The sequence below is a fragment of the Brachyistius frenatus genome, unplaced genomic scaffold (genome assembly GCF_029030835.1).
Source record: "Brachyistius frenatus isolate BFR_SWC_R1_liver_20210118 unplaced genomic scaffold, ASM2903083v1 Contig_178, whole genome shotgun sequence".
In the NCBI taxonomy this organism is placed as follows: Eukaryota; Metazoa; Chordata; class Actinopteri; family Embiotocidae; genus Brachyistius; species Brachyistius frenatus.
The window spans coordinates 200,645-219,124 of NW_027210777.1; the positions used below are offsets into that span (position 1 = coordinate 200,645).

Here is an 18,480-nt window from a genome sequence, read left to right on the forward strand (position 1 = left end):
CGGTCCACGGCAATGACTGAAATCTGCTGAACACATGAAGCACAATGAAGAGCGGAGCGGCAGCCTCTGTACAGGTACACCATTTAATAGTTATTATAGACATTTTATATACATTTCAACAGCTGTATTCGGCTATGTGGTACAGTCTTTAAAATCTGCTGTTCATAGTTTGTAAAACAAAACAAAAAAAACTTACAAAACTCATCAAAACTCGCAGACTGATCAAGAACTTTTTTTTCCATTTTTTGGAAGACTAGAAAAAATACTTTTATTGTATTAATCATGCATTACACAAACAGAAAAGTCTTAGTTACACAGTAAATCGTAGCGTTGGTGAAAATAAAAACAAACAAAACAAACAAACAAAAAAGTTTGTTTCGGGTTGTGATCAATCAGGAGCCACTCGTGTTACAAATCCCTTCAAGTTAAAAAAAAAAATAACATTAAAACCGAAACTGTGGATCAGAACAAACCACAACGATAACGTTAAACTCCCCGTGAGTCAGAGCCGCTCGCAGCCAATCAGACGGCGGCGTTTCAAACCTGCTCTGATTGGACAGTTTCTGCTGGAGCTCTCTGTTTCGTTTCCTGATAAGACTAAAAACCGGCGAGTGATTTAAATAACCCCTGCTGTGACAAAGAGGAGCCGAACGTGGTGACAGTGAAGTGATATGAAGATGAAGACGAAGAGGCGGAGGAAGAGGAAGAGGAGCAGTGAGGAGGCAGTTATCCAAGTTCCTTTCTGAGACCTGCAGCTTCACCTGTTTACACTCAGACCGAGTCTGTGCTGCGTGCAGGTACCACTTGCCAGCTTATAATTGGTGATTTATTACTGGAAGTTAGTGACCAGTTTCCATGGTAACAGCTAACAGTAGCAGGTTAATGGAAGAAGCTGCTTCACAATATGAAGTCCTGTGTCTGCTTATTGGCCTTGTTTTTACTTTGAATTTTTATGGACATTATTTAATTTATATTATCTGTTTTATTTCTTAACAAAAACACCTTTTGACATGGTTATAAACTTTTTAACCAGATACTTTTCATGTAATTGGGAAACTATTGTTTGTTTTTTGTCTGTTTTTTTTTTTTACAAGCAGCTTTACTCGTATGGTGGTTTTGTGACAAAGTTCGATGCACACAAAAAAAATTAAAATGTTAAGAGTCAAAGATTGTTTGTGTGGAAAGTGTTTTTTTACAACAACATTTTTCTTTTATGAAGACAAAATTAATGCTAGGGTTTTTTTTTTTGTGTCGACGTCAATTGTATGAGGGACTTTTGTGCTTTTATTTGGTCAGTTGATGTTTTTAGACAAGTCGTTGGATGCTTACAGCCTCCGTTAGCATGATCACTTCTACCAGCTGCAGTTTCTCACTGGAAGAAGTCCCGTTTACCCTCCATCAGATGTCCATATTCTTTTTATACGTTTCCAGCAAGCTGCTTTCATATTTAAATTATTGTAATGTCCCTTTCTCTCCTGCTGCATGCTTGTCCTCTGAAGAGCAGGTTTAAACTGATATCTGATGTTTTGGAATAAATAAACACAGAATTGTTATTTTGGAGTAAATGTCATTTTAGACTGCCCTCTCCACCAGCTCACATGTTTACTGTTTGTCCAACGTTGCAGCCCGGACATACGCCAACAGACGCAGCAACCACAGCTCGTTGGCTCCCTCCTCTTTCTCGGCCGAGTCACAATACTGCTCAGCAGCAGGTCCTCTCTCTCTCTACATTACTTGAGATCTGCGTCTGAATCCCGGGAACTGAACTAGACTCCATCCTGACGAATCAGACAGAGGCGAGATGTGTGAGTCACCATGCGATGGGAAACAGGAAGTGGATGGGCGAAGGTGTAAGGGGGTGACTGGCAGCAGCGGGGATGGCGGGGCGGGACTGGACGGGTGAGAGGAAGCCGAATCCTCTACGGTGCAGGTAACGAGACATTTATAAAAAAGGATTATAAAAACTAGATTTATTTTACACAAACAAAAATATGTAACTACAGTAACACTAAACGCCCGAATCTTCCGCTCGTTACATCGCTGGGCTTCAAATGCAGGGCTCTGATTGGCCCACCAGGGGCTGAGGTTGGGGAGTATCAACCAATCCTATGTTCTCGTCAGGACGGACAACTAATCAGCTCAGACCTCCTCAGAGACAAACAGAAAATCTGTTTTTTTTTAAACTGTAAACTGTCGTGGTCGCTTGTGAAGTATTTAGAAACAAAATTAGCTCTTTTTTTTTTTAGCCTTCTAATTTATATTCCTTACAAACGGTAAAAAAGTTAAAATCTGACAACGGTTTTCTTCGTTTTCTTAAAATTTTAGCTCAGATTTCATGAGATTTTTTTTTTTTTTTTGAGGGAAAAAAAAACACGGTGAGTTTAAACATCACATGTTCTGTTGACTCCAGCTGCTTGTTTCTGGAGGATTAAAGGAGAAAAAAAAAATCCCCCTAAAATGTTTGGTTTCGTTTGATTTCAACTTTTTCAACGCTCACCAATTTTAGGGTGAACGTACCCTCTCTTCAGTCAGGATTTCCTTACAGAGGTACGACGCGCTTCTGGCATTAGCAGAGCAAAAACTGATATTTAAACCGTCATTACTGGAGGAGAGTTTACATGGACACGAGTATCCCGGTTCTGCTCATATTGTGGAGAAGATGTTTACGTTGAGCAAAAGAAATCTGTCTCTGATCAATACGAGTATCTACTTACTGATGACACTTCAACATGTCTCCTACATACAGGAACAGCTCAGCGTTAATACCATCTAAAAGGACCAGACTTCATTCGCATATCTGCGTATTTAATATCAGTTTGCGTGTTGGCAAATATCGAGGATGAACATTTACGCCTTTTCAGATCAGAGCAGCTAAAATGAGGGCCCAACAAACCCCTTTCAATAACTCACTGAAAACTTTGTTAAATTACACACATTTCTTATTGAAACGGGTGTTTGTTACTCAGTTTTGTCAACAAGTTAAAGGCCCTAAATCAAGTAGTTTCAAATTTTCTATCTGGCCTGCATTAAAACATTGTAAATACAGTCAAGATTAAACTGGGGTTGATGTTCACATGCAGATGTTTCCCGACAGGACTCGCAGGACTGCAGCTAGCAGATTCAGGTTTTTCTAACCAGGTTCCGGGTTTCTGAAATCAGGACCTAACAAGCAAACACACAACAGGGACTCTTGAAAATCCCGATCTGAAACCGGGACACTCGTGTCCATGTGAAACACTCAGGGTAGCAGCTACAAGTGGTTGGTTGAAAGTTTGACCGTTTTAGCAGAGCTGAGTGCAGCATTGCAAAAAAAAAAAAAAAAAAGAAGAGAAAAGAAAAGAAAAAAAGTTTGAGTGGGTAAATTTATGTCTTTCTGCAAACAATCCCACAATCCAATGGGCCGCACCGTTGTACGACTGAACAGCTGGCAGCGATGGCACAAAATGATGAGAAGTGGGCGGAGCGAATCAGTGAACCAAGGATCGACCTGTCGGCCGCAGACGGTGCAAGAAAAACCTCAAACTACTGAACGGCGCACGCTGATTTCAGGGGGAATTTTTCCTTTAAAGTCTGTCCTCTGCTCCGTTTCTCCGGTCAGGAGGTCACGCTAGTGTTCCTTTTTTTTCTTTTTTTTTAAGGAGAGGAGGGGGAACCGGGGGGAAGGGTGTGTGTAGTGCCATCACAGTTACGTTCAGGACTCTGTAGACAGTGGGACGGGAGGGGGGCGGGCGGATGACATCACGGGAGAAGGGGGTGGGGGGGCAGGTGAGCTGCTCTGTGTCGACCTGCAGGGGGGTTAACATTTCCACAACGTTTCTGCTGCTGAATGTCTCAGTCTTTTTCAGTCAGTCACAGGGAGACCACGCCTCTCCACCTCATGTGTGTGTGTGTGTGTGTGTGTGTGTGTGTGTGTGTGTGTGCGCGCGCATTCAATTGTCCGATGGAGATCCCGTCACCTCCAGTCTTTCATATTAATATATTTTCAGTGTTCAGAGACCTGAACAGACCTGAATCCTGTTTGTGTGTGTACAGACTAGCCTGTCTCTCTCTCTCGCTCCTTCTCCGTCTGTCTATCGGTGTCTCTCGCCCCGCGGTCGTCCGCTTTCCTCTCCGTCTTTACCTCCTCGTCTACACGTAGACCCTGGCGAGAGCGTCGGCCCCGGCGGAGGCAATGTAGGCCTTGGACGGGTGGAAGGCCACGTCGTAGATGGCCTCCTCGCTCTTCTTGCGGTGAGCTGTGATTTCCTGAACACATGTTTTACTGTCGAGGTTCCACAGACGCAGGGAGCAGTCGTGACCTGAGGAAGAGGAGGAGGAGTAGGAGGAAGAAATATGGTCACGCACTGCAATCCAGTTTTTCTGAGGAATTCAATTATTTATATTACCACCTGCAAGAAGCAGCTTCCAGGGTCTCTACAGAGTTTGATTAATTCAAATGATTACTTTTTAATACCACATTGAAAAGAATTCAACACCCGTTTGATCGTCATATCAGTTACTGCAGTAAATGTACTTTATGTCTGACATAAAACCACCGCAAAGACACACACATGTCATTATTGTTTCGTAATCTGTTCATGCCTGGATCCACATATACAGTAGAAAACTGATGGGTCAGCAAATAAAAAAAAAAAAAGAATGAATTGAAGTTGAAATAATTCACTAAAATCTGCCAAGTGCTTGTTTTTAACGGTCTACAGCAGGAAAGGAAAGGATATCTGAGACCTTTGTAATTTAAATGTAAAGCTTGTTTGGTGAAACTGAATTCAGTGCTTTAGGAGACCTTCAGATCCCCTGAGGTGGATGAAGATTTTAAAACAGACTTACTGCCGGACATCAGGTAGATGCCGTTAGGATCCACGGCCAGACTGGTCACTGCGTCCAGGTGAGCCACCATGGCATGGATCACCTTACCTGCAGGAGAACAGTTAAACACTTCACTGGAGAGTTCTTCTTTCTGATGATTCCGATTTCTGAACGAGCTACGCATATTTAATTCAACTTTGGACAGAACCAGGCTGAACATTTCCTGTTGTTTCAAGTCTTTATGCTAAGAGAGCTGCAGCTTCATGTTTACGGTTACACGCACGACTGCACTAATCCAATTTCTGCCAGGATAATCGTAGCGGAGGCGAGAGTCAAGCTTCTCTTTTCCGAACTGTCAGTGAAGTGGATATTCCAACGTTAAATTGCTTCCGAAAATAAAATGATCGCCTCCCGTCTGAACGGCTCGGCTGCGCACTGACCTGACTTGTTATCGTAGAATTTGATGTGTCGGTCTTCGTGGGCGCTGATGGTGACGGGCAGCGTGGGATGACTCACCACCTTGTTGATATGATTCGACCCCGGGAGGGCTGATGGGGCGATAGGAGAACATACAGATGGTGTAGCAGCAAAATTACACAACTGCATCTTGTTGAAGGGGGGCGTCTTATAATCACACACATGATCTTTGTGTGTGTGTGTGTGTGTGTGTGTGTGTGTGTGTGTGTGTGTGTGTGTGTGTGTGTGTGTGTGTGTGTGTGTGTGCTTACTGCTCTCTCCCTGCCCCTTCAGCACCAGTGCAGGCTGGGAAGTCTCCAGGTCATACACCACCACGTCTCCGCCGTTGAAGGACGCCACCATGTGGGCAGGGTCACAGCCGTTAAAGTCCACCGATGTGGGGACACCGTTCTCTACAAGCAGACACGCACGTCAATACGAAAACTGTCTGACTGGTTAGTGCAGACGGGTGGGGGGGGGGCTCCGCTCTCCATCACCTCACCTTTGTTTGTGTTGAAAGTGCTGATGCAGGGGTTTTTCTCTGTCGGGTTCCACAGTTTCACCGTTCCATCGGCCGAGCAGGACAGGAGGCGGTTCTTGATGCCGCTGTAAGCCAATCCCCACACGGCGTCCGTGTGCCCCGTCCAAGACCCCGCCAGGACGCTGGGATCTGATTGGACGAGAGCGGAGAGGGGCCTCGTGGTCATTAGACAGAAGAGCTTTTTCGTTGTTCATTCTTTAAGTGAACACATTGGAAAAATTAAGACTGTTTTGAAAAGAACAGACATTTTTTGGGGGAAAGTAAAAACATTTTAGAAATGTGAGAAAGTCAGTTCTTGGACAGTTTTAAAATAAAAATTTTAATGAGGACCTTTTTTGTGAAATTTGAGTCAATTTTAGATATCCAATTTTTAAAAGTTGAGGCCACTTTTGGAATGAGCGTGGCAACATCAAGAGCCATTTTTAGGCGGAGACATTTTGTCTAGTCGCCGCTGTGTGTTTGGTTTTAGGGCTGCAGTAGTTAAAAGGTAGACGTACCGTAGGTGTCGTAGGGGTCGACGTTAGAGCTGGGGATGTTCCACCACTGGATGGTCGAGTCGATGCCGCCGCTGAAACACTGTTCACCGCTGGAGGTCATCGCCAACGACAACACTGGACCACTGAAGAGACGGAAGACGCGTCGCAACTCATTTCTAAGCCTTTAACATTGGATTTTTGTGGGATCGGTATCTGGAGTTCATTAAGCCGTGATGCCGGCAAATCTATCATCAGATAAAATGCCACAGACACTTCCCCCATTGTGCAAAGTGTGATAGCAGTTGTGCGTGTTTGGATACGTACACATGGGCTCTGAATGTGTAGACGGGCTCCACATCAAAAGAGGCACTTCTGAAAAACAACACGGATCGTTATTTAACACAGTCACCTTCAAACAGCCTCTTCAGCTCGCCGATGTTTAGAAAGCTTAAGAGGCTCCGACGTGATGTACCGCAGCACAGTAAATCCTCAAGGGGATTTCTTTACAGGGATTTACATGTGGGGACACTGACACATCTGCATTTGAAGTTCGGCTGAATAGCGTCAGGAAAAAAAAAAAAAAAAAAATTGGGGGGCAGGGGGGATGAGATGCAAATATTGAAGGATGTGTCAGGTCTGAGCAGAGAGGATTTTCCTTTGAAAGCAGAGTGAATCCAGGAGTTTTAAAGAGGATGAGGACAGGACGTCTCTGATTAACTGTTATTTCTTCACCAGCCGAACTTTTCAGATTTCTGGACCGTTTTGAGACCTACCGTGTTGAATATTGTCGATTACATCAAGCACTTTGCAACCATAGCGGTTTTAACACCCGTGAGGACAGAGCACCAGTCAAAACCGAAGAAATCAACAGTATGAAATAACTGATATGGATTTAGAGGAAATACAAAGGTGTAAACAAACCAAATCACGCTTCATATTTAGATTGCATGTTTGCCTTTATGACAGCTTTAACACTGTTGTCAGGATGTGAAGCGGCTCCGAGAGGTCGTCCCCTGGGACGGTTTCCAGTTAATTGGTCCAAAGTTAACTGGTGGAATTTCTTCCCTCTTAAATGACACCGTTGAGCTTAGCAGGAGCAGCATTAGTGTTTCAGCAGGACAACGAGCCAGAAGACCTCAGAGACTTTAAGAGGACTGAGTCACATGACCTGGCCTCCGCGATTAACAACCTAAACCCAGCTGAGATGGTTTGAGATGAGCTGCAGCGCAGAGTGAAGGGAAAGCAGCCAACAAGTGCTCAGCATATGTGGGAACTCCTTCAAAATAAAAGCATCTGGGACAATTTTTTTTATTCACATTTTTTTTAACCGTTTATGTTTAGAGGTGGTGTTTGTGTACTTTTTGGCAGGGACGGTCTTGGTGAGGTTCCACAGTTTGAGGGTGTGGTCCTCCGACACGGTGACGAGGCAGGGCTCGACGGGGTGGAAGGCCAACGCTCGGACACCATCAAAGTGGCTCCGCAGCGTGTATTTGGGGTTCCAGGTCTTCCTGAACGAAGACTCCTTATTGGACGGCAACTGAGGGCGGGGGGCGGGGAGAGAGGGAAAAAAAAAAAAAAAAAAGACAGTGTGATTGAAGTCGTCGGTGAAGATCTGCGTCTGAAAACTACAGCTGTGGTTTGTTGTTCTCACGTCGTAGCCGTAGTCCGTTTCGTCGTTGGTGACGGTGAGGTCGGCGAGGTCGCCCAAACCCAGCACGCTCTCCAACACGTCGTCGGCGCCACCCAGTAGGAAGGACTTCCCCCCACCAGTAGGAAACGGTAGAGGCTCCGCTGTAGAGAAAGACACTTTCATAAATATCTCAGCACGGATAGAAGGCAGGTCAGAGGATCTACACAGCCAGCAGGATTCGCAGACGCGTCTCACCCCACTCCGTCCCGTCTCCGGAGCTCCGAGCCTCGCCCGCCCCCTCACCGTCCTCGGCCGTGACAAGGAAGTCGAACTCCTTCAGAGCCTCCTCCGTGTCGGCGTCGTCCTCCGACGCTAAGCCCTCGTTCCCCACCTAGACGAGGAGAGAAGATGGAAATAAATAAAAATGGTGGAAGGAGAAGGTGCAGGGGACACACAAAAGGAAGGCAGGCAGTAGGACGATATGCACAGTAGTGACTTAAGAGGGGCTCTCCGCTTTTCGCGTACCTTGGTCTTGTGTTTCTTGGCTCTGTGGTGTTTGTCAGTGCTGATATCGTCCATCAGGTCTCCCTCCTCGTCCTCGTCTTCGTCGCTGTCCTCTGCGTTCTCCAGGAAGTTAAACGTCTCCAGAACATCACCCGGACTTCTGGAAAGGCACACATCGTCACACGTGTTTGAATTAGTGACACAGTGACTCTGTGTGTCTGTGGGCATGTGCGTGTACCTCTTGCTGTCCTTGCGGCGCTCCGTCCCGTTGATCAGGTGCTGCAGGTTTTTGTTCTCCACAGATCCGTTCTGCTCAGAGCCCGACAGGCCGAGCAGAGAGCGAACCCTCTGAGTACGCACGTCCAGGATTGTGTCAGTGTATCCTACTTCCTGCAGGTACCTGAACACAACACGAGTTCATTTTCCACCATTTTTTTTTTTTTTTTTACTTCCTGTGCCCTTTGGTCCTATCTTTTACCTGCCTTGTTGCATCTCTAAAATGCACTCTGCAGTTAGGATGGGCATTCATCAACATATTAACAATTAAAAACAATTAATCAAAAAAGAATGGAAAAACAGTTTGGTGCAGCCAACAAATATAGAATGAAAGTTTCACCTGTTGTTTTTTTTTTTTTTACAACTTTAAGTGAATCAGGAGACATTTTTATTCTGATACGATGAAATTTGGGGAAGTTTGTGAATGTAGTTTTAGGTACTGGATATATCTTTCTAAACTCCGGCAAAGCTATTCAACAACATAAACTCAGCATGTTCCAGTCTGGTGTTCTTACTGTCTGAGTAGCTGCCGTCCTTGTTTCCAGGTGAGCTGACTGTTGGCGGGAACAGCAGAGACCTCTGAGTCTTTGGTGTCTGAAGGACAAAAAAAAACAGAAATAGTGACCGGATACAGCACCACCTGCTAGACGCGCCGTTACACTGGGCAACATGTTACCGCAGTACAAAACTGCTTTTCTTTTTTCCAGAAACACATTCATAGGGATCACTTTCATTATTAAAAATCTAAGAAAATATCAGAAAAAAAAAAAATCAGAAAGATTTGTTGAAAATTTGTATTATTGATTCTTATTAAACATTGAAATAACAGCTGGGAAAAAACAGACTTGCAGCTGACATTTTCAAAACTACTACTTAAATAAAAAGAGGATGAGAAGGAAAGCGAGTAAGACAGGAAGAGGCGAAGGAGAAAGCAGAAACATGAGGAGATTAAAGAGGAGGAGGAAGTGTATAAGCATTAAAAAAATTTGTTGATATATCACGTACCTGATTCAAAGCTTGGCATCTTCATCTCTCCTTGGTTTAACTCTGTTCCATATTTTAATTTGTGGTATTTTGCTCTAAGGAGGAAAAAAAAAAGAGGAAAAAAACAACAACATTTCATTTACCTGATTTAACATTAAAATGAACAAAAATATATATATATATATATATTTTTTTTTTTTCAAAGAGCAGAACAACAGTTCCTTACCTTTCCTGTTTCAATGCGTATTCTAACATTTTTATTCTTCTAACCAGGTCGTTCTTCAGGTTCTCCTGACCTTTCCTCTCTCCCTGCAGGAATGCTATCCTCGCCTGGAGAAACACAGAGAAAGTTACAGCGTCACGATTCATTTCACATCTAGAACACAAATGTGTGTAAATGTTTCTTCCGAGTTAGTAGCCTTTAATTACGGGAGAAAACCAGCCGGTGAGGATTAAACTGTCATTCGACTGTAAATTAGGATTTAAAATTGGTCATTTTGGTGGGTGTGAGAATTCACAAAGATCTTCTTCTGTGGTGTTCCTCTCCCTGAAGCTGCGCAGTATTTGTTCAGAGTAGGGAAAAAAAATAGGGCAAATACTTCGTTTAAATATTTATATAATGTCCAACATGATGAAGTGAGAACTTGTGTCATTTTAAAATGACTTGTGAGGGACGAGTGCTCTGCCCGACGCCGGTGTTACAGTGTGTTCGGCGACAAGAAGATGGAGGCAGCACATTTGTGGCTTGATGATTGGATCAAGTCCAGTCGTTCATTTTTAGCAACACCAACTTCTAATTGCAGCTGTAATTATGTTGTTAGTCATTTTCATTGTTCTGTACTACTCGCAGCAGTTTTTAGGCTGCAGTGGTCTGAGCTCTGCTGGTCTCCATATATGTAAAATTCAAAAATAGAGGAAACTTTATATGTATGTCAAGAAACACAGGTAGAGAATTACAGAGATAAATACCTGCTCTAGAAAAACAACAATAAAGTTTTAAACAAATAACAACAAGAAATCAGACCAAAGGAAGAGGAAGACTGAAGAAAATCGATTTTGGACTGACAGTGAAAAGCTGCTACCCAAATCTCTGTCCTCGAACCTGCAGATCACCTCCGTCACCTGGCAACCAGCAGCACTTCCTGGCTGACTGATCCCACCTGTCAGTCCATTGGTCCCGCTTTCAGTCGGTCTGTCAGTCCAGCTGTTTGTCTGTCTGTCGGTCCAGCTGCCAGTTGGTCAGTTAACCTGTCTGTCAATCACTCAGTCCACCTGTCTCTCAGTCAGTCCAGCAGCTGTTACTGAAACCCAACACTGATGGAGGTCAATAGCTATTTATACACAAACGCACTGAGTGCGCTCTGCCAACGTGCCCATGGAAACACAGTAGTGTGTTTTTTGTTGTTGTTGCGCGACTTCCTCTACTATATGTCGTCATGACGACAGGGAAACCAGAGGTCCTTCCTCGGCCAAAAAAGAGAATGAGAGAGAGAGAGAGAGAGAGGTCGGGACTGTACTGGGACGTCTGGAAGGAGGATTACATAACAGACTACACTAATTCAGCCTTGCTCTGATTGGCCGGCTCTGTGATTGACAGCCACAGCTCCACGCCACCCCCGAAATCCCCTCTTACATACCAGATGATGTAGATAAGTGCGTGGTGGTTCAGCCAGTACAAAAAAAAAAAAAACCCACAAAAAAAACAAACACATCGTCCCAGATACATGATAAACACCAGTGTCTGGTCACAACAAACTGATGAAGAATATTCACATTTATTTATGTAGGATATTTCTGATCAAAAATCAGCAGTTCATATAAATCCACACCAGCTCCATTCAAATATCAGTCCTCCCCAAAAGCCTGATCACATCCATGGAGACACACTCAGTGCGTCCAGAGAGCCGTGATTTCAGCATGAGTCATTAACACTTATAGGAAACTGACCATGACACATTGATTATATTATGACTGCAAACAGGACATCGATGACATGCTTTAGCAACCTTTTAGCCAAATAATCAGTCAGTCAACTGGTCATAATAATCAACCATTTCAGTGAATTAAAACAAAGAAAGATTAACACTTGATGCCTCTATGTTATTGATTGTTATATATCTACATCTGCACATATTTCTATGCCTATTCCCAGGTGCCTAAAATATATTGTGATGCTAATTATACATCATATACAGTAAAAACGTAAGGCTAACGGTTTTAACTTGTTAAAAAGAAATCTGTTTTTAGTGGCAGAAAAGTGGTAGGAATGGAGGCCATAACGGAGACAGAATAAAATGGGAACCAGATTTGATGATCCTGTGATACAGACTGATACTGTGAAATGTGTTTGTAGCATTTGTTTGTTTGTGCTTGCAATACCAGTTGGAGGAGCAGGATTACTCTCCACCGGTTGTATTTTTACAGGGAGACTTTGGACTGTAATCTGAATGCATCCCTGCAGTTTGAGGGAGTGTGTGTGTGTGTGTGTGTGTGTGTGTGTGTGTGTGTGTGTGTGTGTGTGTGTGTGTGTGTGTGTGTGTGTGTGTGCGTGTGTGCCAGTCAAAGTAATCCATGAGAAGCAGCTGTTAATGCGGAATCTCTTCACAGCCACTTCATGTGGAGTTTTCTCATCCGTTCTCAGTTTAAGACTGAAGTCACACACACAACCCCTCCCGCCCAGTGCACCTGGTGAGTATGAATCAAGCGCTCCTTAGGGAGCTGAGTTAGGTCAAAGCGCTGGGGTGGTGACGAAGGAAGGTGTGTGTGTGTGTGTGTGTGTGTGTGTGTGTGTGTGTGTGTGTGTGTGTGTGTGTGTGTGTGTGTGTGTGTGTGTGTGTGTGTGAGAGAGAGAAGTGAGCTCACTGGCCTAGATTTACCAGGCTAAACAAGGGGGAGCAAGTCATCGGGGCCATTCCTCTGAACAACTGCATCATTAACACACACAATATTTGTGAGGACACTCGCTAACATCGTGTCCTTAACCCGATTCCAACTTCAATCCTGAAAGCAATATGGACTCTCAAACAGCCATTTAAAAAAAAAAAAAAAAAAAAAAAAAAAATCGAGAAAGACGTCCTCACTCACAACTTTGTTTGGAAGCATACTGTAAAAACAAACAGACGTCCCATAAAAAGTGAAGTGACAAACACTTAAATCTATTCAAACTGACGGAAATAATTATTTTGGGCGATTTTCTAAATACCTGATATATGACCTTTAAGGAAAATATAAAAACTCTGCATGCCGTTTTATCCTCTCTTCACTTTGTAACTGACAGCCAGTTGAACTCTCTCTCTCTCAGTGAGAGAGAGAGAGAGAGAGAGAGAGAGAGAGATTTCAGGCGGTCTACTTTTAGCGTCCAGCTGGGATCAGGCTGTCACAGCAGGGCCCACTGAGCCAGGCTGCCTAATTACAGCCTCCCTTCCCGCAGCCCTGCCCTCTTTGACAAAACACAGCGTCACCATTGCACCGCCTCTTCTTGGCAGCTGCACTCTCCAGGTGACCAGGACGACCTTTGACCTGATCTGTATAGCAAACCGCTCTTGGATTTAGCAAACATCTACAGTGAAGCCAAGATTCAGTTCTGAGAACTGGTGTAAAAGTGGAACCGGTTTAGTACCTGCAGGGAAAACGGGGGCTTAGAAAACACCTCCAGACTCAGAGAGGTTCGCCCTTTTTACAGTTACAAACGAAGCGTCCACATCAACAACAACGGTAACAAAGTACTGCCTTTTTATGTAAAACTGAGCAGAAACTTTATGTTAAACTGGAAGAGCTGCGGGTCTGGAAGGGGCTGCTAATGTCACCTTGCACTAACTTGTCACTGTTTTCCAATATAACTGGATGACTGATTGATAAAGAAAATACTCATAAAACACTGAGAAGACTCCCCGTAGACACTTAAAAATAAAAGCCTGATGCGATGGAGAAAACACCGCTAATGTACTGTGCTGCTCTGTTCAGTAAACACGACATCCACCGTGTGGTTTGACCGTCCTAGGGGAAGAAATCTGTTGTTCTTCCTCAGCATTATTCCATATTTAATCCCCATTTAAGGATTTATTGGGGAGCTCTTATCCAAATTGAAGGTCTAAAGACCTCTGAAGTGGAACTGTGATATTGGATTACATAAAAAAAAACAAAAAAAAACTGACATGACTTGAAAAGAAAGGCCGGTCAAAGGTCAAAGGCCTGCAGCTGGTCAGCATCTTTTCCTCCCACCATCTCCTCGCTGCTTTCTGCTTTCCGTAATGGCAACAGATTCAGACTCGAGCATCAATATTTTACAACTCGGATCCTTTTAACAACACTAACCCCAGACGATAAAAAAAAATACTAATCTGCTTGCAAGCTTCCTGTGGAGTTTTAACAGCGCAGATCGCAACGTCACTGCTGCGATTCAACGTTAAACTGTCTGATTTCGGGTCTCACGGCTGAATCTGCTTCTCACCAGCAAACGGTGATGATTGTACAGAGTGTGAAAGTCGCACGAGTCTTCCTCGACAAAATGATGCTGAAACTGCAGGCAGGGCGCAATCTGTGGACTCTGCACAGTTTACACAGCAAACAGGAGCAACCTGAACCAATCAGATCATTTCACTGAAGCCACAGACACTTGGAGTGAATCCATGACAGGGTTGGACCTAAAACACAAGTGACTGTCGCTTTAAATAAAGAAACAAGGCAGGTAAGAAGAGACAGGTTTGTACATTGTATTTAGAGTAACACTTTAGACCATGAATTATTAAAGTACATTCACTGGGATGTTTCATGTCTTTACCCGTTTTCTCCTTAAGCAGAGAGAAACTTTTCCCCATTTCAACAGTCCCAGAAACTAAACTGCAAAAAACACGCCAGGACCCTTCAGAGTATAGTCTGTTTCCACCACATCCGAGGCAGCGCAAAGATTAGGCAAATTAGACCAATAATGGATTAAAAAGCCTCCGTGTGGTTTGAGACGGGATTTCTGAACAACACAGTCATCTTGTTGTTGCTCTCTGATGCACCGTTGTACGACTGCGACGTTTAAAATCTGAAAAAAAAAAATGAGACGTGCCCGTTTGAGTTCATGAATAACCAAAAAGCTTAATGACAACACCTGCTTCAAGTGATCGCAGCCCGTCGGACTAATGCCTCTGTAATGTGTATGATGCTCTTACATGTCCACATTATGATCAGAGTCCTCTTCCACAGAGTGGGATGAGTGCACCTAGCCAGCCATAATAAAGTAATTTAGCTTCTTCCACTAATGCCCTTTGTCAATGTGTCCAGTAAAGGGATATGAAGTGTCTGTATTTTCTTGTTTAAAAGTGAAAGAGATGCAAAACAACCACTAAGAGAAGTTTAAAAAAGAAAGAAAAAGAACAAGGCCACATAGAAGGACAAAATGGCCACAAAGAAACGCAAAATATCCAGAGATTAAAACGACCAATAAGGGACACAAAACAACCATAAAGATAATTAAAACGGCCACACAGAGCGGCAAAATGGCCACAAAGAGACGCAAAACAGCCACAAATCGGAAATTATTTTGTGCGTCTTTCTCTCAGTCTGTGCGTCTTATACAGGAGAGATGTGGCAGGAAATAAAAATGGCAAACGATATGGTTTTACAATTAAGATTTTGCTGACATTGTCGCTTGCGTTACGAGTCACCGAGTTCCCAAACGGCCGTCTCTCGCTGCGGACAAAATGTCGAACTAATCCAGCAGGTATTTTCATGAATGTGCGTGACCATTTGCCTTCAGTTTACTGGCTCCCCTCCCGCAGTAAATGTTCACACCTCAGCAGCCGTTCGTACGTCCGACTCTTATCAGGAACTCTGACAGAGTCATGCAGAAGGCATCCAGCGTCGCAGAGCAACAAGTCAGAGCAGAGCCAAGTCTCAGCGTGAATGCTGACCCTGTCATTACACACGCACGCACGCACACACACACACACACACACACACACACACACAGCAGGGTGTGTTAAGACAAAGATGTGAACTGTCCCACATTTCATCACTTTACTCCAAGTAGAAGCCGAAGGTGAGCAAATCTGTGGTCTGAAATACACTTTGAGGAAGAGTGTGCGTGTGCGACTCTGTAGCTGCTCAGCGGTTTGACAGATTTGTTTTCACTTATTTTATAGCTGGAGTCGTAATCAGCAAAATCTTATCCCACCTTAATTTTATGTAAACATAAACTAAACTTCATATATTTGTTTTGGACGTTAGAAGATGTCCCTTAGTAACTTAATAACAACAGGAACTGTTCACTGTTTTATGACATTTCATAAAGAAACCGATTAATTGACTAACGGGGAAAATAATAGGAATACCAGTTGAAAACAAAACCAACTGTCTGGGGGCCTTTTCTCACCTCATTTCACATCTATATTTACAACCGTCCTCTAATGTGTAATCATGTCGCCTGTGAACATCACAGCACCGTGGTTCGTGGCTTTAACTGAAGACATCTGTGCTATTAAATGTATAAACATAAATGACTTCACTTATTTACTTCCATGACAATACATCAATATAAAACAATTTTTTTGTTTGTTTAAATAAACACGTTATTGGTGTGTATCTGTTTAACGGCGATGGGAAAAGATTCTTATGTTTACAAAATCTGCAGCGGGTCAAGTAATCGAACAACTTACAGGTTCAAAAAACACTGTCTACCAATTTAATGACCTTGAACAGTAAGCTTATGCTAACATGACGTGCTCGTTTGTATTAGTTTTCCTCAGTCACTTCTATGTTATTAAGAAGTTTCCCTAATTGCAATGCTGAATTGAATAATTTACATGTCAAAACTGGTCGTGACTGGGAATGCCCTGAAATGATTTTTTTAACAGTTCACTCATCAGACACAGAATTCTGTCAGTAAGTAAGAAAAGACTCCGAGCTGTTTGTTCCCAAGGGTAAAATAAATCAAATAAAAAAGTGAAACATCTTCATGTGAACTTAAATGAAGCATAAATGCCACAAGTGCAGATTTAACTGTTCAGTGTATGATATATCCGTGAAAAATGTATTGTTATTGGTCCAATACTTAGATATGGTGCTGCTTTCACAGGCCTGCTAGCCAGTTCAATGGAAAACGCTTTAAGTAATTACTAATAGGTCCAGCAGTGCGTTAAGTTACTGTATTACATCACTAAGGCAGTGTTTTCAACTAAAAAGGAAAAGACGACAATTATTTCATATCACAATATCCAAATCTCGTCTCATATCACGATATAAATTAATACAATATTGTTATATCACCACGTCCTAAGTTTTCGAATAATTTACTTATTTATGGAAATGTATTTTCCTCTTTGAGTGGTTGCACATGTAAGATCAGTATCGTCCTTTATGGAGCCTCAAACGCCACATTAGTGCGTCTGCAGCACTTTCAGGATCTAATGTCATGATCAACCAAAGGAGATGATTCAAAACACCAACTGCTCTCATTTATGGTCAAGCTGCTGCTAAAACACCAACACAGACCCTGTGCGTGATGCTAACAGAGTTAGCAGACTCGCTTTTCCACCATAAAGGCTTTTAAACCACTTTTTCCCAACGCAGGGGTGCTTCATTGGGGAACTCGGGCCCAGCTGTTGATTTAACAGTAACACGGCTAGCTCAGCTAGCGTGACAAACTAAAATGGCTGCGTGCGGATTAGTTAGCCGTTTCACTTCTCGTTTAGTAGCCAACGTGTGACCTAAAGTCCACATTAAAAACAATTTCAGCTTTATCACACCGCGGCGAGAGCAGGAACACGAGCTAAGCTAGCTGCTAACGTGCTCGTTTGGCAGCATTGATGAAGCTAACGGTGAAGCTAACGGCTAAGCTCCGGTCGAGCTAACGGTAAACCATCGCATTCCGTGCTCTGACCAGTTAGCCGACCTGGTTATAAACACTGAGGGTTTCTTCGCAGTTTAACGTAAATATGAAGTAAAATATCAAAAGGTATATTGAGCACTGAAGCCGCTTCTTCACAGTAACCACTCGACTATATGCGTCCCCTGTTATTGTTGTTCTTAGCTCAGGCTAGCCTGGTCGGTGCTCGGCGCTAAGCTGAGCGGGCTCACCTGAAGCTCGGCCCGCTCCACCTCCCAGTGCGCCCTCTCCATCTCGAACCGGGCCCATTCGTGCTGGATGTAGTGCAGAATGCCGGGGATGGTGTACTGCTGCTGCGGCCGGGGTAGCTCGTCTGACTGGTGTGGCACCATGACTCCTCCGCCGCCTGCACCACCTCCAATCGGCGGATTAGCGCTACAGCTGCTGCTGCCCTGCTGCTGCTGTTGCGGCGGCGGCGGCTGCCGCTGGGCGGCCGCTCCGACCCCTCCTCCGCCGGGCTGCTCGTCCATGTTTTTTTTTTTTTTTAGGAAAGTAGAAGGAAAGTGTCAGGGAGCGACGGTCCACGGAAGGATTCCCGCCCCCTGGAGCCCGTGTCTCCACTCCGTGCCTGTCGCGCTGGCTCCGCCGCGGTGGGTGAGGCTGACTGGCCGCGGAGCGCTGCGGTGAGTGCGGCTGAGTACGGACACGGTGTTTGTGTGTGTATCTAACCGGCCGCCATTACTGCTCTCTCTCTCTCTCGCTCTCTCTCTGGATCACGGTGGGAGAACCCAGCCGTGCTGCATGACGGGACACATCCATCCTGTCATCTAAATACAGTGTGAAACGTTCTCGTACAGGGAAGACGTAGGAATCGTGTGGTGAAAGCCATGGAATAATAAATAGTGTGACAAAAATCCACAGGTTATCCCTTAAGGCTTTACATATACAAGAAACTACAGTTAAAGTTAAGTATAATGATTGTATTTATTATTAG

At 43.9% G+C, this 18,480-nt stretch overlaps 1 protein-coding gene across 2 annotated transcripts; it reads right to left on the reverse strand.

Annotated features, from left to right (window-relative positions):
* Nucleotides 1-64: 64 nt before the first annotated feature.
* Nucleotides 65-18,250, reverse strand: strn3 (striatin, calmodulin binding protein 3). 2 transcript variants are annotated; one of them, XM_069717724.1, is made up of 16 exons: nt 17,738-18,250; nt 9,900-10,003; nt 9,695-9,768; nt 9,205-9,283; nt 8,652-8,813; nt 8,435-8,573; nt 8,165-8,300; nt 7,931-8,070; nt 7,638-7,816; nt 6,604-6,651; nt 6,301-6,422; nt 5,765-5,932; nt 5,535-5,675; nt 5,247-5,354; nt 4,828-4,914; nt 65-4,298 (listed from the first exon to the last, which is right to left on the reverse strand). In XM_069717724.1, the coding sequence occupies exons 1-16, from the start codon at nt 18,014-18,016 to the stop codon at nt 4,129-4,131; spliced, it is 2,136 nt and encodes a 711-aa protein (XP_069573825.1). In that variant the 5' UTR covers nt 18,017-18,250; the 3' UTR covers nt 65-4,128. The 2 variants fall into 2 exon arrangements, with proteins under 2 accessions (XP_069573825.1, XP_069573824.1); XM_069717723.1 differs by having other exon boundaries at nt 8,435-8,813.
* Between the last annotated feature and the right edge of the window lie 230 nt (nt 18,251-18,480).